At 38.5% G+C, this 22,634-nt stretch overlaps 1 protein-coding gene across 4 annotated transcripts in view; it reads left to right on the forward strand.

Moving 5' to 3' along the window:
• LOC136239355 (uncharacterized) overlaps nucleotides 1–14,613 on the forward strand; it is a 53,529-nt gene extending 38,916 nt beyond the window's left edge. For all 4 annotated transcript variants that reach the window (XM_066030087.1, XM_066030088.1, XM_066030090.1 and 1 more), the window contains one exon: nucleotides 14,338–14,613. In XM_066030087.1, coding sequence (XP_065886159.1) covers nucleotides 14,338–14,463 — 126 coding nt within the window. In that variant the 3' untranslated portion in view covers nucleotides 14,464–14,613. The remainder of the gene's footprint in view (nucleotides 1–14,337) is intronic.
• Nucleotides 14,614–22,634: the final 8,021 nt, after the last annotated feature.

The following is a 22,634-nucleotide window of genomic DNA, read 5'->3' on the forward strand; positions in this document are numbered from 1 at the left end:
ATTGAATGGAAAGAATGGTGTTGAAGAAGCGAACAGTAGAAATAGCATTAGGCAGCCACTAATTGGTGAAGATGTACTAATGCTGTGGCAGATCGCCGTAAGCACAAGACTTCATATGGATTCATGGTTTACTCCAGATACTTCTACTTTGTTATAAACACTTTCCATCACAATATCGCTGCGGTAATCCTTTCAGAAAGGGCACTATGCTACCCTTTTCTTCTCAGTAAGTTATTCATACGAAGCCACAAACTTGTTTGTGGTTCTTTATAGGTTTCTTGGTAGTGGCCACCTTAATTACTGGATTGCATTCATAGCAATGAAACCTTACACCGAATATTCGAGTATTCGGACAATAGTTGAGTAAATATTCGAATACAGAAAGCTACTATTTGTTTGAGCCTTACTGTTTTCCTATAAAGTGCAAAGTTATTAGAAAACCATGGGAACTGAGGTAGCTATAAATATTGAGCATAATTTGAGTATAATAGGTAAATATTGAGCATTATAGTTTAAGCATAATAGGTAAATTTTTGAGCGGTGCAGCATAGCATAATAGGTAAAATAATGAACTTAATCGGCGGGTCCCTAATTGTGGGCAGGGTATTTGAAACATAAAAATAATTAGCTATAAGTGGCCTTATTATTTTGTAATCGATTAATTGTGTAGTAAAGGGAAATGATGTCTTTAATATGTGCAAACATTCCTGGCCTATACTCTACATGTTATTGTGTACTCATCTGCACTTCTCTCTACCAAGGTGTGAGTTGTGAACAAGATTAGTATCAACATTTCAGATTGCATGTAATATGGTTTGCTTACCTTTGAATAGAGCTAAGGTCACAAAATGTCCAGTTTCAACTTGTATAGTGAACAATCCTTAAATACATTCATAGAATCGTGTGCAGCATATTTACCACAGCCAGTCTATCTGAGAATACTGCATTCAAAATGGAGTGGTGGTACTTGCCCAAACCTTTGGATCTAGCATTAACAGAGATCTTGGTTTATCAACTAGGATCAAAATACTGGGCTGCAGCGATCAGGTTCTTTAGAGCCACAAAGCTCTTTGTTTGTTCATTTTGCATGTGTCAGTCAACATCTTTTTCTAGCTGGGTCCAAAGTGGTGCTACAACATGGGAATGAATCTGCTTAAGTAAGTCGACGTACCTAAGAATTTTTGCAGCTCTTCTTTGTTTTCTTATGTGAGCATCTTCCTTATGGCTTCTGTCTTTGTGGATCATGTCTTATTGAAAAAGTGCTGATTTTATTCTTTTTATTTGGCACTTGTGTTTATTCAACTTGAGTTGTGTCTTCAGCTGCTTCAGGTTTCACTGCCTTGCTCTGACAAGAACCTGCATCAGGCAGCTGTCATGCTGCTTGGTGCAGGAACTCTATCCTTTCAACTTGCAGGGTTAGACTATTCCCAGCTGATAGTTAAGAGGCCTGCACCCTTGTTTTTTAGTTGTCAAACGCCTGTAAAACCGAAGGGAAGGTAGTTTATAAAGTCTGAGTAGAATCACTATGCCTGTATTTCAGCCTGACAAAAAGAAACCACCTCAGAGCAAAGTTTACCTGTATGAAAGTTTAATACAGACTTCATTTTGCTTTTACTTCTTATGTGTGCCAGGATGCTTTTACCATTTAACGGTTTTGCTTATGTGGGTGTATACAGACAAACATAGGTAGATGTACAGACAGACACACAGACACACCTTGGAACCTTGGAAGCCGCTCATGGCAACATGTACCATGATTAGCAGAGCCTCAAGATGAATCCTGGGCTAGTGACAAACTGTACACATCACAGAAATGACGATGTCTTGTCAGATCTCCTTGACGTTTGAAATATCTTCCACAAATATAAGGAAAAAAATTTTTTTGGATGCTCTGTTGGCAGCACAAGTATTTCCTTTCCTACACCGTGCCACCTCATCAACAGCTATTGCACAACAAGTTAGACCATCTTTCATGATCTTGACATACCACATACCAATCCTCAACACTAATAGCCCGTAAGTCAGACATCACTTCATCCCTCCATCACTTCTTGGCACCATAAACTGGCCTTTTCTTCAATAGCTCTCCAAACAAAAGTAATCTGTCACTAGTCATATGACCCAGGTTACCAAGCCACCGTTGCCTTTGATTCAAAACAAAATCAGCTATTGACCAATACAGGCCAAATTGTCCAGATAACTGCCAGGTAGTAATATGATTTTGCCATTGTTGGAATCTAGACACACTCAAAATTGTTCATACATAGCGGTTATAAAATGTGGTTAGCCTTCTCACATCGGGAGCCTTCAGAGTCCACATCTCTACTCCATGTAGCAAAATAGAAATTACCACAGCCTTATAGACAGCTCTCTTAGTATTAATGGAGAGAGTGTGATTAAGAAAGATCAGTACCCTCAGGCAACCAAAGGCTATGGAAGCCTTAACAATTCTATAGCTAACCTCTGCAGTGGTCTCACCATCACTAGACAACTTGGAACCTAAATAAGTAAAATCTCTCACCATTTCCATCTCGTCACCTTCAACCACCACTGGGGAATCTTCACCCTCACCAACTGAGGCTCCCACCGCCAAACCTTTTGTCTTAGGCAAGCTAACAGTTAGACCATAAAAACTTGCCACTTGTACAAATCTCTTACAAATTGACTCAAAGGCTGTACTAGTTACAACATACAAAGCAAGGTCATCAGCGAACTGTGACTCAGTCACCTGCACTTTCAGTAACCTAGACTTTGCAGTTTGATCTCCCACCAGCTTCCTACCTTGTTTATACAAAATAGGCACTCCAGCCTCTCCACTCTGACTACGCCATCTGGTCACCATTGTATTAAAATAGATGTTAAATAAAGTTGGTGCCATGGTACAACCTTGCCTCAAGCCATTTCGAACCTCAAAACAATTGATAACAGCACTACCCACCCTAACTCCAGCCTGCATCCCTTCATGGAAGGACCTGATAATGCTCAGCATTGTAGGAGGCACACCACACTTAGCCAAGACAGTCCACAGAGCATTTTTAGGTACAGAATCATAAGCTTTCTTCAGATCCACAAACATCATAAATAGTGAGTCATCATGTTCCTTTGTCTTCTCCATCAACTGTCTAGCCACAAAAATTATATCCACACAACCTCTTCCCCTCCGAAATCCACATTGCAAGTCTAGTAACAACTCTTCAGTGATCACCTGAAGCTGTTCCTGAATAATCCTACCCATTACTTTCCAACAAGCTAATCCCTCGCCAGTTGTCACAGGATTGGAGGTTGCCCTTCTTGGGCACTGGTATGATCACAGCATCCATCTCCTTCCCTACACACAGCCTCCATCAAAGTAAGCAACCTGCTATGCAAAGCAGGACCACCATGCAAAATCATCTCTGGAAGGATCCCTAATAGTCCACCTGCTTTCCTCACCTTCAGTTGAGACAAGGCAGTCTTGAGTTCCTCCATCGTATGGGGATTAGGGCTCAAACGAATAGTGATTTTTACTATTCGAATATCCTTTAATCAAAACTACCGAATATTCGAATATTTTATTTTTATGCATATCAATTAACTTTGTCGGTGACTCACTGGAATCAACCACTTACATAAGAATATTTGAGTTGTTTTGTTTGAAATCATCTTGATCACACATACATGTAAGTCAAATGTGACTAAAACATACACAGTTCAGATACATTACTAAGTGACAGTAGTTAGGATTACATGTACTTATGCATTGAGCAGTTATGTAATTTTTGTTTAAAAATACTAGCATGTTCAAGTGTTCTGGGTTTAAACCTGATCGCAATCGGTTAGCTATAATTCCAGCACATGAAAAGATGCGCTCCGATGGAGTTGAAGACAGAAATACTTTTGAACTAAAGGTACGAGTAAACTGTAATGTGAAGTACTAACTTTCCACCATTGTAGAGGAGAAGATTCACGGGAAGGAACGTTAGCTGATAAATAAGCCCTAACTATTTCAGAGATATGATCACCACTTCGACTATTTTCAGCAGACTCATCTTCCCCAAGTAAAATATCTAGGGCAGACAAGTGATGTGGCTTAGAAGCACATGTTTGAGAACTAGTTTGGCCACTTGCACTAGCAGTAGTGTCCCTGTCATACTCAAAGCTGTTGATAAGGTAAATTACTGATGTTTCAAGCAAAGATTTCTGTGAGCGGTTAAGAAACTTGGTATCTTTAAACCGTGGATCCAAAAAGGTAGCTAGTAATGGAACACTAGGTTCACTTGGATCAATTTCATTCAAGTTCCATCGTTGGGTAAGTTCTCTTATAACAATATTCTTAAAATTTCTAACTGGTACTGAGTCACCACTTTCAGCCTGCATATTTTTGATAATCCCATGTATAACTGGTAGCATAGTTGAAACTGAAACATTGTATTCACTGCTTAAGTAGGTAGTGGCTACCTGAAATGGGTACAATACATCTCTTAGCTGTTCTAGAAGATCCCACGATGAAGGTTGTAAATCAAGGTGACGGTGATCTCGTCTGGTTACAGTGCTATCAGCTAGAACTGCACTAATTGGCAATCGTAACTTCAACAGACGATCAATCATGTAATAGACACTATTCCATCTTGTCTTTACATCTTGAACTATCTGTAGTACATCTTGGTCTGGTGACATTTGTTGCTGACGCTTCTGCAAAGCAGTATTAGCAAGTTCACTCTTCTTGAAATGCTCGACTAATCTTCGAGCCGCACTAACCACTTGCTGAATTTCATTTACTTCCAGGCCAGCCTTAATACATAATTGCAAATCATGACCAGCACAACTTTCACTTGACCACCCAAACTTTTCTGATAACATTTTTCCAGCACGAATAAAATTTGACCCATTGTCATGAACAAAGCTAACAACCTTTTGTGTACTTATGCCAAAATTTCCCTGTATCTCCTCAATCCACGATGAAATATTATCACCTGTGTGCCGTTCAGATACTGGCATGGTACCCAAACAAACTGATTCCATATTCCACTCACCAGAAATAAAGTGGGTAGTTAGGCTAATGTAAGCATCATTGGCAAGGCTGGTCCACATGTCAGAAGTGATTGATATGTAATTAGCTGCTTGAAGAGTTTGTTGAACTATGGCTACAGCTTCTTCATATTTGAGCTCAATCAGTTTCGTAAAGTAAGTTGCAGACGGTAAATGATAGCCTGGTTCAACAAAACTCATGAGGTTCTGAAAACTTTCTCCATCTACGAAATTTATTGGCCTTAAATCTTTGATGATAACACCAGTTATACGGTCTGTAATAGCCTTTGAACGGGTCCGAGAACACACAATACTATGGGTAAAACTATCTAGTCTGGTTTGCTTACTTGTAGATGGAGTATCACTCGAATCATTTGTGGTCGCTTCACAAAATGCAGTATAGTGGCGTCTCTTTAAATGTTCACGCATCGATGATGTCCCTCCGTGATATGCAAGTAAACCATCATTATTTCCAACTGGACACAACTGACACTGAACTGATTTTCTGCCCTGCAAGGCACTGAAAAACTTCCACACCACTGAACGAGGTCGGCGTTGTCTTGAAGAATTACCTTGAGAACAATTACTGGCAACGGTGCCAGTCTCATGAGTCTCTTCTTCTTCATCATCGTCATCTATTCTTTCTCACCTGAGTCGTAGCTAGAACTATCCATTGCCACGTGTAGTCACGCAGCGCAGAACAAAGGAAACAATTGACTTAGTACGTGATAACTTATTAATTACAGAATTCGGATCCCACGTACTTTCGATTACTCGAAGACATTATTATGGCTTCGAGTACTCGATTCGGTTCCGAATAGTCGAATATTCGGATATTCGTTTGAGCCCTAATGGGGATCATCAAGATGTAATATTGGCTCAAGAGCAGACATAGCAGCAACCACTTCATCATCATAGATACTCTGGACATTAAGTACTTTCTTAAAATGTAGGTACTGACGATCAAGTACCTCCTCAGGTCCCTTAGTTAACTGACCATCATCCTTCAGAACTGCAGTGGGCCTCACTGGCCTCCTGCCACCATGAACTCGCTGTAACTTACAGATACAGTACCGTCTAGTTCTACCATCCTTCACAGCTTCCTCACCTTCTGCAGCCACTTTCAAAATCCACTTCCTTTTGGCATTAGAAACAGCCTTCTGCACTGTACGTTGAAGCCTTCTAAACGTTCGTTTACGAGATTTTGTACCAACTTGCAAGTATCTTGAATGTGCCTGGTTCTCCTCTATCAGTGGTTTCAGCACATTGACACTCTCCTCAAACCACTCTGGGTTAGAGCAGACTCCTCTACCAATAGACCCTTCAGCAGAGCTTGTTATACAAGATTGCAGATGGTTCCAATACGTACTCTCACAGAGGCTCCAATCAGACAACTTCTCCTCCAATGACTGCACATAAGAGTCATGCATCTCAGGCACAGCAAACCTATGCACAGCAAATGGTAAGGGACGCTTCTTAACACCTGCTATCAGTGAATGCATCATTCTCAGTATGCCTCTTACCAAATAATGATCAGTCCAGCGGTTAGCTCCTCTCATCACTCTCCTTTGGCTGGTCCTCATCACTATAAAATCGATTATATGACAACACTTGGTTGCTGGGTGCACCCAAGTGCCATGATGTATTGACTTCTCAAAACAACTATTCATCGCTGTGAGCTGATTTGATCCACCAAACTGAAGAAATTCTTCACCAGCAAAGTTTCTTTCTGCAATCCCATGTCCACTAATAGCTCCATGCCACAAGCCATTGGCAGGATCAAACACACCCACCCTAGCATTAAAATCTCCCAGGGTGTCATCCTGAGGAACATCATCCAATGTATCCTGCAATTGTTCCAAAAACTGGGATCTAATGCCAAGAGGACCCTTGGCAGTTGGAGCATAGGCACAGACAATAGTCACAAAAGTTTCATCTGATCCCTGCCAACATTGTTGAGTCCATTTCAACCTAACCATGATCACCCTAGAGCTAACTGGCTTCCATAGCTTGCCAGCCAATTTCCATGCAGCAGTAGCTCTCTTATCCAATACAATACCTACACCTTCCCTCCGAGCAACCACATCGCCAGCACCAGGAATAGACTTTCCAGAGTGCAGCATTGTATACCCACTGGTAGCTGGCCAAACATCTGCTCCAATTAAACCATTTGGTCTCCTGAGTTCCTGCCACTGACACCTTATAATGTTGTAACTCTCCCACCAGCAAATCCAACTTCTTATCTACTGAATCACACAACAAATCACCACCAAGGCATTGCTTTCGACAAATACTAATATTACCTCTGTACCTATACTAATATTACCACACACAATTCAATCATGATGTTTCTTAAGATGTTTCACAGTCATGTAGCCTACTAACTACACAATTAGATTCTGGACTACTCCACAAGTACACCAATTGTGGCTTGTTGGCTTTAGTCGGTATCTGCAAACACTGCAAAACACTGTCCAGAGGTTACCACTAGAAGGTGCCAATAAACATAGTCTTGATAAAGACTGACCCCTCCCTCCCACGCACGCACACAGACACACACAGACACACGTTTTGGAGAACAACTTCAGGAAACAAGGCGTGCCCACAGCTGGACTTTGGCCAGCTGCGGGCACGCTCCTGATTTTAAAAATAATAATTTAGTGGAATTTTCTACTGACTGACTGCCTGACTAACTGAATACCTCAGGTAAGCGTAACTCAAGGCTACAGGCTGATTTTTCATTTTTCGACATCACTTCAGCCCAATAAGTGCCTTTTGGCATACCACAGTACATATAATACAACAGTACATACAATACAATGCATGTTTTTTGTGTTCCATTTACCTTTGCTGACAGTGCAACGTGTCAATTCATGTTTGCACTGTGTGATAGCTTCCCTATGTTTGACGTGAATCGTCTGAGTTTTCCATTGTGACTGGATTGATAGCATAGGTACGTTCTTCTCCTTGTGTTTCTTAGTTTGTAATGCTGTGTAACAGACTGAACATAGCTGAAATCAAAGCGTAACAGCCACTTTGCTATTTCACTTGGGGCACACACGTTCATACAAAAACAATGCAACCATTCCTTTTGTTCTAATTCAGTATGCATGGGTATATCAGTTGTATAAGGCAAAAAAAGTAAACAAATAATTATAAGAAATTGAAGTTTGATTGATCATGTAAATAAAAATTTGTGAAACAATAGAGGCCACCCACACTTAAAGATACGGTACAGCCCAAGCGCAACTCCGCACTCGCTTGCACACGCAACTTTACTCGAGATTGTAAAAATCGTTAATTAAAGGGCGTAGCAACTGTTTCGCTCGCGATTCTCATAAATGAAACAGCTGCCACGTTGTCTCACGAACGAAACAGTTTCCATGCCCTTTAATTAGCGATTTTTACTATCTCGAGCAAAGTTGCGTGTGTGAGTGAGTGCGACATTGCGCTTGGGCAGTACCGTATACTAGTGGACACATATCCCTAATTAAGTCAATTAGGGTTAAATGTCTACTAGTATGTCTTCAGTATTTAAGTATTGTACTAATTTTGTTAATATGATCCTTAATTGAACTTAATTCTTCTTATTTTTCCTTATACTTGTATAAAATGTATCAGCTTCAAGTAATTCACTTATCTGAACATTTTACAATTGCCTGAGAACATTGAAATTTGGATAACCAAGGGTCAACTGTAGTGATGCACTGATTAATATTATTGGTAAATCATATCAAAAACTTTGACGCATTTACTGTACATTAAATTTTTTACGGATTAAAAATTATGGAAAATGACACTTTGTTTCAAACAACACATCATAACTTTCGCATACAGTACGTGTCAGAAGTAGCTGTAGTACACAGTAATACGCTTCATACTACGGCTTGGTTCTACGTCTAACTACAATAAGTACTATGATGTATAAATTTTGTTACTATATAGCCGCTAGCTGTTCTAATTTATATGGTGAAAATAGTTGTGAAATCAAAGGTGGTAGCCAACAAATGGCTGCAATGATGTTAATACTAATAAATTTTAACAATGCACAGCCATTATTAAATTTTATTAGCATTAATATATTTGCAGCCATTTGTTGGCTACCATCTTTGATTCACAACTTTTTTCACCCAGGCTTTTAAGATCGCACCTTTTTTTCACAGCTTGGCTCTTTTTGTGTGGATATCACTTCTTTTTGTAATTGCAAGTCCCAAAGCCAGCCTGTGGTTGACCTTGATAATTCCTTTTAACTTTTCCCCTTTACTACAGGAATCATCGAAGATTGCGTAGCTGTATGAAGAACTGAAATGAGATGAATTTTGAAGGTGCGTATACCCCCAATGATAGCTGGGCAGATTCGACTCAAACTAGGAATAGGAGATTCCCTACCCTGAGGAAACTTCCACTGCAGAAATGGTTGCTTATACCATTCAAGCGCTATGGAGCTACGGATACATTAAAACTTTTTCTTTTTGGATTTTTATTATTATTCCCAGGGTTACTTACCACCATCCTGACATCACAGAACTATAATATGACACTACTTCTGAAGAGACAAGGAGAGCAAGTCTTCTGTAAAATACAGCACTACCTCTAAATGCTGAAAATACAAGTGGGGTAAAAGAACCCATCTCAAATTCATTGTTCATACTTCCATTGTTTCTCACGTTTAACCCTTTCATGGCTGGCTGTAACTGGATTTTTCTGGTTGACTATATAAAACACGCACTGAATGCAATTACTGAATGCAATTTCAACATGCTAGCGCTTCTATTGTGTGTTTCATAGTGTGATGCGCTAATCCTGAAGTGGACACACCCTCAGAGGTCCTGTTTCTGGGATATCCGGATATTTTGCACACTATTGCAGGTTTATTACATAAACTGGTAAAATTTTTCTTTCGAAAATAGGGCTGTTTTGTTTATATTTGAGTTGATAGTTACGTTTTGAGCAATGATACATTGTTTTAGATAGACTGGCGAATGGCTGCTGATGGTGTTTCAGACATGTGGCGTGATTTATTCGCATGTGTTTACGCATGCGTGACACTGGATTTGTGATAAAACTCAAAGAAACCAGTCATGAAGACGATGATTCAGTAAGGAGACAATATAAAGTAGTTTCATACCAGTGCTCTAAATATTGTATTAAAAATGATCTGTCACAATGTCTGGACAAAGCAGTAAATGAGTTGCCAAAGTATAGATTTGTCCTGCATCACGGTTTTAGTTTGACCCATATATACAATGTACACCAGATTAACACATGGAGCAAGTGATGAAAGTACTGTAACAATGTCATAACATAATGTACACACTGTTTCTAGTCAAGTACAGCAGAAAAACATGAGTTTTAAGCTATTACAATGAAGTTATAAGGATCCCACAAGTCAAGGTAACACTGGTAAACAAGGTTTTTATAGCTGACGAGTACAAGTAGGATGGTGTTCAAACCTCAATGCTTGTCTGAGGTATACACCCAGTTGCTTGTGTTCGCCCACAAGCCATCAACAAATTACTTAATGAAATTCCACTGTCTTTGTAAGACTGCTCATTAACATTCTGAGTTATCCAGACACTATGTATGTCTGGACAACAATTAAATTGACCAGAAATGTGCAATATTGACCGATATTTCCCAGAAATTGTCCGGTTGTCAGACGTTAATTCGAGCACTGTTTCATACATCGTAACACTTATTTGTAGATAGTTTATTTGTGGCCACCTGTTTCTCAAGGCTGCTTTTTAGCATATTTTGTAGTTTTGTTGTCTTGTAATTACTTTGTGGTTTTATTTTCATAAACAAAAACAACCTAGAAAAGATTGTTAACCCACAGCATTTACGTAAAGGTATAGTAACCAAGTGGTTTAGTGTACGGTGAGGCTTACGCAGCGTGATTTGGCGTGCCTTGTAAAGTGCGCCGGAAAATTCAGCCATGAAAGGGTTAAAAATTAAAATGTCAGTAAACTACGGTGAGGATACTTGGGTACCATGATATAAAGGTGCAATAGCTAGCCTTAACTTTGACATCAAAAAATGCCTTCAGATGTTTGCTTACCTCCCCAGAACGCTGAAGCATAAACATCTACATGAGCTCCATCCTCTAGCTGTTGCATATCGAAGGCCGGGTTTCACCTTTAAAGAGGCTACAATGGATGCATGAAAACGGCATTTCTGGTTCTGCAAAATGAGTATGTTGCCTGCCCACACTGGCTGTAGCTACTTAGCTGCATGACACGGCAAATTTCATAATTTTTGTATAGAACGTTCTAGAACAATCTAGATTTTCCATTGGTAAATCTATGAAATTATGAACTTGACTACTGAGTAGATTTTTGGCTAGAAGTTTCATTAAATAAAGTGGAGTGATCAGTTGTGATAGCAGCGCCAGCTGCGGCTCCGTGGTTAAGGATTTGGGTGTTCAGTATGGAGGCCCCTGGTTCAAATGCTGGTCAGTAACTTATTTTTCGACATTTTTATTCATCTTTTTTACTCCGCGGTGACTGTTCTATTTGAGTATTTCAACCCCGCGATTTACAGTTGCTTGGTTTTTTCCTTGTAACTGTAGTTGTCAATGCGATTTCTTTTAAACCACAAAAAGTTTGAGCTATATATGATGGTTAACCTATTTGCACACCGATCTTTAAGTTATGTGATTGTGCCACAATATGTTCTTAAAGTGTACCAAAGCTCAAGACAATTGAGCTACACGTTTGAGTTTTATAATGGTTTTTGTAAAGTGTGTGCAAAGAATCTAAGTCTCCCTAAGTGGAGAAAAAAAAAGAAGAAATTAAGCCGATATTTGAAGGCTTATATTTCACAATTGACTTAAGCAATCTTGCTCAAATTTGGTATGTGGGGTCCTGAAGGTGGAGGGCATTTGCAATATAAAAATGATTTTAATTCGAGAAGGAGGCATGGAGCTACATATGCATGAAAACTGTGTTTTGCTTCTTACTGTACATATACTCATGGTGTGGCGCGCCTAGTGTGTATCCTATTTATTCCAAAATTGGCAATATCTATATTGGCTGTAGACTGAATAGAAAGCTACGTCAGTGCCCTAGAATTAATTGTAGCTCAACACTGATTAGGCCTTTGTCTATTTTACAAGCTGTATGTGTGCTGAACTCGGTGCTGAGCTACAGCCTCACTGTGCTACCTAGCCAAGTAAGTATGTATAATTATACTACTTATGTACATACGCAGCTAGCTAACCACAACAAAATATTTAATTATAAAGATAGGAAGGCACAATCAGAAGTTTATAAAACGTGTGTTATCAGCAAAAATAGTGGCTGCTCAAGGACAAGGAACACATCAGGGATCTTCGAGGGGATTTCAGCTCAAGACACCTGTGTAACAAACGCGTAACACACACACACATTAGTTTATATGTATTCTGAAAGTGTGGCTAGTAGCTCTTACAAGAGCGTCTGATAGTTTCTAATGTCCTGCTGTAGCTGGAGTTAGTGAAGATTGCCGAACACCTGTGTAGGGAGAAACAATATAGTGTAGCAAGAATAATTAGTTGCGTAGATAGCTAAACATACAATGATCAACTAGTTAGTTGCTTTCTACCCATCAAAAATGTGGTGTCGCATGATCGTAGTTTACACTGTACTACTTTGTGCTAAATGTTGTAGTACAATGTCATACAGCAATACATTTTACTGCTGCTATGGTTAAACTACAACAACAATTACCACTACATTACACTGCACTACGTTAACTTTATTTTGATGCATACCGTACTTCAGTTTATGGAGATGAAGTTGCATTTATCAGAATCCTTGATAAATTGCGCATTGAGTGATATGCAAGATTTTGTGTAGTGATCAATGGAAGAAAGAGGAGAGCCTTGTATGGCGAATTTATGTGTCCAGTTACAACATTTTACTGTGAAAAAGCCTTGTTTTTTCATGTGCTTTGTAATGTATCTTTGTAGAATGGCCAGTTAAGCCATTTGTTCGGGTGGATTCTTAATCAGTATGATTAACTTATCAAATGAGACCAAGTTTAGCGAATTTGGGTAAGGGAAACCCAGTGTACTTTTGATGTTTGCATATATACTGAGGTAACAAATTTCATCTATACAAAATTGTGTAGCGTGCATTGTGGTGGAGTCAACTGTTAATAACTACCACTATATATGAAAGTTTTACAACAAAAATTCGGATGCCATTGTATAGAGAAACTCAAGGGCTTTATTTTTATGCATGGTTTGTCAGGCAAATAATGGATCCTAATGGGTAATGCAAATACATGCTGAACATAAACCTGACTTATTTGCATAATTCTGTTTTAATGAGGCTGAAACTTTGCCTGTGGTTACACTAAGTGAATTATATATATTTAATAAACAGGAATTCGGAAAATGCACAATTGTTGGGTTTTCACAGATCCTGTCACAATTTTATGCAATGTTTTAATCACTTCAGTAAACAGTGAAAGAAGACTCGAATCGAATAATCTAATATAGCAGTAGATTCGCGTCTTCATGGAAAGTAGAAATATTTTTGGTTCGTTTCTGTGTCATGGAGAAAATGTGAGTTACGCGTGTTTGTTTACATTGTGGTAAAACAGTCACATTTTCTATTGGGCAAAAAAGTTGACAAGAGTTTTATTTTAACTGATCAGTGGGACCAACCTAAAGCTACAAAAGGACATGAAGTAGTTTTAATGCATATTTCATAAGAATGAGGTTAAAATTTAGTGCTTGTAAAATTAACAATTTCCAATAGCCTTTGTTGATATGTAATCAGAAATCAGTTTATTGGCCAAATTTCAGTATTGGTAATTATTAGCAGGTTGTTTAGCTGATTAATTTTACTGACCCTAGATGCTAGTGTTTTCATAATAATAATAAGACAAAAATAAAGTTAAAAAATTTAATGTGAAATGTTGGTAAAATTAAACGTTGGATCAGTTATCAGTATTGGCCAGTATATGATTTCAATATTTCAGTATCAGATGATCAGCAAAATATCTTATCAGTGCATCTCTAGTCTACTGTGTCCGTGACGACAGCAGTCAAGTTAGTTTCACCCATGCCAGTAGCTATTATTGCTCGCAAGTCTTTGCAGCATGTGCACATGTCTGGATAATCACAAGATACCTGCACCGCCGTGATGCTTAACCCAACAGAATATTTACAAACATTTTCTAGATGTTGTGAAAAAAAAATGCAACTCATATTTTACAAAGTTTGGTGAAAGTTTCATCCCCTCAAAAATTTCTGGCTATTAATGCAAAAAGTGCAAGAGTTATGGTCCTTTATGCCATAATTGTATCACTTCTGTTTTGTAGTTAATTGATATATTTTTACAGGATGCAGTTCAGAATTCTGGAATACCTGCTCATCTCCGATTCTCCTTCAGGATGCCTCACAACATTACAGTGACTGACAAGATTGAATATGAGTTACCGTCTACACTGATCAATCCGTCATTTTAAAGTTAACTACTATATTTTACTGCTGATCTGCAAACATAGCTACACATACTAGGATACAATTGTGCATTGTCACTATAGTTTTGTAATTTAGTTTGTTCTTTTTGACTGCTCTGATGAGTATCTAGTTTAGCATTGCAATATAACTACTAACTTTGCTTAAAAGCATGAATAGGAGTGTGGAGCACATCTCTGGCTTATCTAGGTATGCGATGAGTGTTTTATTAGAGTTGTTGACTGCCGTATTAGAGTTTATAAAAACTATTTGAAGTCAACATTGATGATTACACTTTGTTTAGACCACTTCTGATGATATAACAACATTTGATTTTCTTTAAACCTAGTGCACAGTGCTACTGTAGCTACAAAACCATTTTAGCTAGGATTGGGTGTACCCCTCCCTTTATAGCTCTTGCATGGTCTCTAGTAGCAGTAATACCTACTATGTGTACCAGATCAAACTGAATTATTGAATTTGAGGTTGTTTTCATGTGGTAATGTGGTTTAACCGTCACATAATCACACTCATAATCACATAAGTTACTTACATAGTACAGTCCCTGTACAACCTTGATTCGTGTGCCGCACAACTCAAAGTTACAAATAACAACACCTTGCCAGACTATCATTACATGTCATGAAACATACATTACAATACATTTGACATCCCACTACCGTATAGAGGGAAACTTTGGCGAATAGCAAGCTAAATCGCATTTGGAGAAATAAACTTTGGCGAATTCAATTGGTAGTGAATCGCCAAATTTGCTAAAGTTTCCCTCTATACGGTATATAGGAGGCTGGTCCATTCAGCTACTCTTGCAGCATGGACCTCCACTAGATGTACTGCAGCTTGTCTTATGGTTATACGTACTTCTGATCCAGTCTAGGTAGTTAGCAGGTCTGTTGGTCCTGCAACTGCTCACTCAGATGTTAACAGCTCTGGTAATAGAGATATTCCATCTCCATAGCGATGAAACCCAACGGCCATATTGTTGTGCAGGTGTTCGCTTGTTTGGTGTACTCGGTCTTGTTTTGGTGTTATCGCGGTTACTTAGAGGGATTCTGTGGAGGATGGTGAATTGTGCTATTGTGGAATGTCGTAGTCGATCTCCTGGACATAAAGTACGATTTTTCAAACTCCCGAAGGTGGTGACAGATAAGGGCATACAAATGCTTGCTATCACCAGTAGCCGCAGATTGGCTTGGCTGAAAGCGATCTCTAGGGAAAATTTACCTGAAGATGCAGAAAATGTTTGGGTTTGTGAGAAACATTTTGTGAAAGGTCAGTACAGTGGACTTATCAGTATAACGACGTGATGCGCCAAAATGATGTGCGATCATGTGCATGATAGGCGAAATTTGGCTAAATATAAATAATTAGGCTTGTTGTTTAGCTGTGTAGTCTTGAATACATACACAATGTGTATCCTACTCGTATTTAATAATTGTATAGCTAGCTATGTTAATTGATTTTAGGTGAACCTGCATATGAAATGTTCACCACGGATGAGGACTGGAGTCCGTCGACAAACCTTGGTCATGACAAAATTTCTATTAATATATAGTTCCACCCAGAAGCAAGCAGAAGAGAGAGCTCACAGAGCTATTGCACGAGCAGTTCGCTGTGAAGAAAAACAACCTGCAAAACAAGTTCTTATGGAAGCCCCTTGTGATACCCCCAAATAAATTAAAGCCTCTAAGAAGATGTGTGACAAGGGAACACAAACTGATCACACTGGTGATATTCCGGTAGACTTTTTCAATGAGGAGCAATTTCTTAATGATGATGGCAAGGTACTGTATTATACTGGTTTGCCGAATGGGGAGCTTTTACAGAATATGTTTCAGCTAGTTGTTCCTTATCCAGTTCAAAGGCGAGAATATTACTGGCAGTCATTAATTGTCACTTTGATGAAACTGCGTTTAAACTTTGGTCACCAAGACCTAGCTTATAGACTGGGGGTCAGCATGAGTACTATATGCAGACGATTCCAGGACATGCTGGACTTGATGTATGTGAGACTGGATTTTTTAATATCGTGAGCAATTAAGAAAGACAATGCCTCTTTGTTTCCGCACCACTTATGGACTAAAGGTTGCAGCCATCATCGATTGCTATGAAATTAAAGTGGAGAAGCCTTCCAACTTATTAGCCAAGGCATCAACTTGGTCCCAGTACAAACAAGCTAACACTGTCAAAGTTCTAATTGCCATTGCCCCACAAGGTGTGACAACTTTTGCTTCAGACAGCTGGGGGGAAGGGTAAGTGATAAGCACCTGACACGAGAGAGTGGATTGCTAAAAAACCTTCCTGGAGATATCATATTAGCTGATCGTGGGTTTGATGTGGCAGAGAAAGTAGATTTGGCACAAGCAAGTCTCTGTATACCTGCCTTCACGAAAGGAGTAAGCCAGTTGCCACCCACAGAGATTGAGAAGACCCGAAAACTAGCAAATGTCCGTATACATGTGGAGAGGGTAATTGGAGCTACGAGACAGCGCTATTCAATACTGATGGTAACACTACCTATACAGTATTTAAAAAAAATCAAGTGGAGATATTCCAACTGTAGATAAAATAGTACATGTGTGTAGTGCTTTAAACAATTTATGTGTATCAGTTGTACCTTTTGAATAGTTGTGAATGGTTTTGATACTGTAAATACATGAACATGGTTGTAACATATGTAAACGTGGTTGAAACACACGTCTAGTAATTATTACATAATAGACTACTGATGTAACCTTTGATTGTTTCATCTGTTTTCGGCAATCTGGACAATACCAGTGTTTTACTTTAGGGGCAGACTTTAGATTGAGGCACTTTATATGTGAAACCACTGTCCATACTGGCAGCTATCATTATCGCAGCAGACCATTTCACCACCTATTTCGTCTTTACAGTAACAATAGTTGTACTCTGATGAGCTTTCATTTTTGGGAGGTATCACAAGGCTTCTCGTAAACCATTTTCCCAGAAGTTCAGGTAGAATAGCTACACTGAAAAATTGAGTTGCCTTCTGAATACAGTCTGCCATAAATTCATGATCAATTTCGATCCTCTCTATATGTAGTGTTGGAGTGAAGTTTGTGAAAGTACATACAATGAAGTCAACAAAATCAGCCCCAGTTACAAACAATTGGGTTTATATTTGATAATAGTATTGGTGGCTTCTGCATAGGGATCCATTTTCAAGACACTCTGCTTCCTCTGGATCAATATCTCTTGTTGAGAAAGGGAATTTAATCTACTCCATCACCATGGCAATCACATTGGGTAACTGCATCAGGAGTAGCTGCTAGAAAGTTATGTTCTTCATTGATAATAAGCCCAGAGCAAAAACAACAAAAGTTGGTGTGCTGTGTTTCCATGCTTTGAATATAAGCCTCACGTGCAATACTTTCATGATCGCAGCCCCACTTGATAGCTTCTGTTGAGACACGGTGTTTCTCTGGATAGCAAATCTGATCCACCAAACTCACCGAAGGATTACTGGGCTCAGTGTGGCAAACTGATTTCATTTTTAAGGCTGTTATTCTTCCTGCTCTTTGTAAAAACCAAGCATCACTTTTGCTTTGGTCTCGAGTCTCTCTTTCAATTTGGAGGATATCTTCCCTGGTTAAAAAAGGCTTAGTTTCCTCACAAACATTGATCAGTTCACGATATGTCAATTCCTCATTTTGTGGTAAATACAAGTTCCCATATGAAGGTATTGTGGAACACACTGTTTCTTCAGTCTGTGGTACATAACTGTCTGAGTATGGTGATTTCAGGGACAAACAAGATGGACTATGTTTGTTAACTGCATTGAAGAATGTAGTAATATGATCTGTGGTTGGACATGCTTGGGTTTATCATTGGAGCACTAGATGGTGCAGTGATATCATTAATATGAGAATTGCTTGTGCATTCAATATCTGATGGATCACTCAACATACTGCAGTCATTGTTACAGTGAGCACCTCTCTTTACAGGCAAGATTCCTGGCTTTGGTCTAGTGAAATCAATGTCAGCTATTCTGCTGTATGGAATGCTATCAACACTCGAAGGAATCACCCACTGACATGGGATTTCAGTACAAGTTTTGTTGTGATAAACAGCATCAACATAAAACAAAACAACAGCTATGTGTGAACATACTTCATCAAGGCCAGCCATACACTGACAATGTGCACATTTCACTACTCCATCATGATCTGTTCTAATCCAAACCTTCAATGGAGGTTCATTAGCTTTCTGCGAATGTTTGACCTATAATACAATAGCAGAGTAAAACAGCCAAAGAATCACACAGCAACCTATTTGTAGCTCTGTGATATTAATCAAACATGCATTGTGTAATAGCTAGCTAGCTAGCTAGTTATGCTAGATTAGTTTTATATGAACTACTTCACCTTTCCCAAAACGACATAATCTTCAGCTTTCCTAGTGGCTGCTACAGAACTCACAAAACCACTCAAGAAGTATTTGAAAGAATCAAAACTTTTGTAAGCCTTGAATCTCTCCCCAGTACAGAAACTGGTCGTTAACACCAAGTAGTTGAAGATGTCAGTAGTTCTAACGGGTGGCAAGTTTTCAGCACTCAGATCATGTGTCGAATAAGCATAAGGATAACCTATGTCTTTTGTCTTTTCTAGATATCTTCTTCTGTCACTGATCTTAAGAGTCTCTGCATAAGGGACAGGTTCTGCTCTGTTCCCAGTCGCCATTGCTGTGTAATTGTAATTGTAATTGTAATTGTAATATTTAAACAGGGATTCCACTCAGTGAAAAACACTGATTTTCAGTGGAGCCCTGCGAAACAAGCATACATACATACATACACAAATACATATATACATACATACATACATACATACATACATAAACATACAACACAAAAGGGTATACAAAGAACAGTACACAAAACTACACAGATACAATCAACTAAATTTATCATGATATAACCGTACAAATTTAGATAAGTTGGTTGCTTCAGTAACAGTTGATGGTAAACTGTTCCATATCATAGCTCCCCTGTAATAAAAACTTCTTTTCCCATAATTGTTGTTTACTCTAGGAACAAAGAGTCTATTAATGTTTCGACCAATATGACCTGTGATATCTCTGGAATAGTGAAATATATTGTGGAGATACGAAGGTAGCTTCTGGTGAATAGACTGTTTAAAGATCTGTATAGCGTATTAAATCCAGGCATCTATAACTGGAAATAACAATATCCAGTTCACTATCGCACAATTCACTATCCTTCGCTTAAACAAATAAATAAACCGCGATAAAACCAAAACAATACCGAGTACACCAACACTACACGCGAACACCTGCACAACAATATGGCCGTCGGGTTTCGTCGCTATGGAGATGGAATATCTCTATTCCGTTATGTTTTGTTATTTACATTTTCAATTACTGTGAGTTTCCAGCTTGTTCTGGTAAAGTCAACGCAACTTTGCCATCCTTGACTGCCTGAGCATTACAATCAAAAAACAAATTAAGAAATCACATTACACCGGCAGAGACCTCAACCTGGAAAGTGCACTTGGAGTGAGACCTGAGGTTAAAATGAGTGAGATTTTCTTACTTATGCGTGAGGTCTTGTCTTGGTAGAAAAATTCCGGTAAAAATTGCAAAATTCGCAACCTTCTTTGGTTATTTTCGGTTATAGCTACCTCTCCATTTTTAGCCATTAGAGCACTGTTTGGTGCTTTGCCAAGAGGTTTGAAGTGAAATTAACTTACATTAGAGCTTAATTTTCCAGGAATTGCAATGCATGAGATGGAAAACCATGTGTGAGACAGCAATCCGATATGTGTGTCTCACGCGTAATGCGTGAGAGTTGAGGTGTCTGCATTACACCACACATGTACAGCATTTCAACTAGCATGATATCATGCAGTGCGTATATATGTATCAAATGTCATCACAGCAAGAACAGCCTCAGTGCGCAGATTGGAGCATGTACATACATAAACACAAGAATTTACACATTTGCACACACTGCCAGATTCAGTTTGAAAATTGTTTGGAAATGAACTCAATTTCCAAAGAATTTTCCTAACTGCACTATTTTGGAAACCTACCTTTATCTTGGTACAAAATATTAATTTTCTGTATGATTTATGTGAATGACTGCTCTATTAGAGTAGTTCGACATTATGTAAAAATTGAATTTTCGTACAAGTTTTGCATATGAAAATTATTTACAACGAAAATAAAACAAATTGGGTATTACTAGCCACAAACCACACGTGTCCCGTAGCTACATTAAGTGAAAACTTTATGAACAAACATTAATGTATTCACAATAATTATTATTTTTTTAAATCGTGTTGCTAGGGGTGGGCGGTATCTCGTAAAACCGCATTATTCTGATGTAACGATACCAGTATCGTCAAAAACGATATTATCGCGATATAGTGATTATCGCGGTGTTCACCAATAATATTCGTATCTGTAAACGTAGTGCTGCTGTTTAACTCCAGGAAAGATCGAGATACTCTAATAGAGCAGTCACCTATATATACTCTAATAGAGCAGTCCAGTAATCATGCGAATATGAAAGTAGCTACTGAAAGAACTTGGAATTTTATCGAGGAAAGAATATTTCTGCACATTGTGGCATTATAGTTAATAAAATGTGCATGGGTGAATGAGCTTTTGTTGCTATAGTTAGCGGTCTTTTAGTTTTATGCATGGGAATCTGTAGAACTCCTGAATTTATGTCATGCATTTGGGTGTGTAAGACACATGCTTAATAGTAGGTCTAGCTAATGTCTATCCATGTATAGTTCAATAAATGGTTAATGCCATGTACATGCATTTTGCACATCCATTCATGTTACTGCAGGTTATATCACATGTGTAGATAGGTGTAGTTTCATAGTACAGCATCTATCAAAACATGAAAAACATCGTGATAATTAGTAATATCGCGATAATTTTCCCATGATATACCGTGACAGTAAATTTCTAATTGTCCGGCCCTACGTGTTGCTACAGTTCAATGAATAGTAAAACTATCATATTAATATGCAAAAAAATAATATTAACAATGTTATTCATGCCTTCACTGCATGGTTGACAATCATCTGCACACTAGCCTTCAATGTGTGGTTGACAGTCACTGCAATCATCTGCAATACAATCTAGTAATGCACTAAACAACATGCAGTAATGTATGTACCTCATATAGTCCTTGCAGATCCCAGTGTCTATAGTTCAGATATTTAAGTTCTTTATGACCTAGCTATCAAAACATATGCACACATTTCTATATATGGGATGTATCCATTAACATTATCTCATTCTGAGTTTCTTGTTACAGGCTTATATAAATGGATGCCATTGTCATTCAAGACACCTATAGGCTACTTGAGAATAACCATTAACTGTACATGTATAAAATCATATCCACTTTATCAGTGTTATCCTACAAACATAAACATATACCACAAGGCAGTGCCCTAGGGCCACTGTTGTTTTTAGTTTATGTAAATGCTATGCCCCCTCAGGTACGCCATGGAACATTGTTACAATTTGCTGATTATCTGTTGTGGTGATGAGCATGTTTAGAGTACATTATGTGATGATGTAACCTAGTTATCAAGATGGATTACAAGCAGAAAAATAAAGTTTCAGGCCCGTACGTAGGAGTTTTAAAAGGGGGGCGGGTTCTAAATTGAAGCGGTAGGCGATCCCAGACGTTGAGAAAGGTTTAATATTCAATGTCCTGAGAATAGCCTCAAATTGCTTAAATGCAGAAATGCATGCACTGATTAAATAAACTTCTCACACATCATTGTGTTGACACAAATTCCTCTCAACATGGGCCCATCGCACACTAATGCAAAAAAGAGATGAAAATATGGTTGTAGTGCATGTACACTCCAGCATTTCTAAGACTGCTCAGGATCATTCATTTCAGCTATAGCTATAAGCTAAACCTTACATTTCACCATTGTCCAAAGATGGATGATAACCACAATAAAGTTAATATGACAGACTCACACACTTGACACTTTAGAATTCATATCACTGGATGCTTTGCTTACTTGTGTTATAGTTGTTGTTATAGTTAACAGTCTATCAGTCACCGGCAATGTTCATCCAGTCTGGTGTTCATTGCTATTCCGGGCTCTTATTAGAAAATATTTAACAAAATTAATTACGA

This window comes from Dysidea avara, chromosome 11 (genome assembly GCF_963678975.1).
Source record: "Dysidea avara chromosome 11, odDysAvar1.4, whole genome shotgun sequence".
Taxonomy (NCBI): domain Eukaryota; kingdom Metazoa; phylum Porifera; class Demospongiae; order Dictyoceratida; family Dysideidae; genus Dysidea; species Dysidea avara.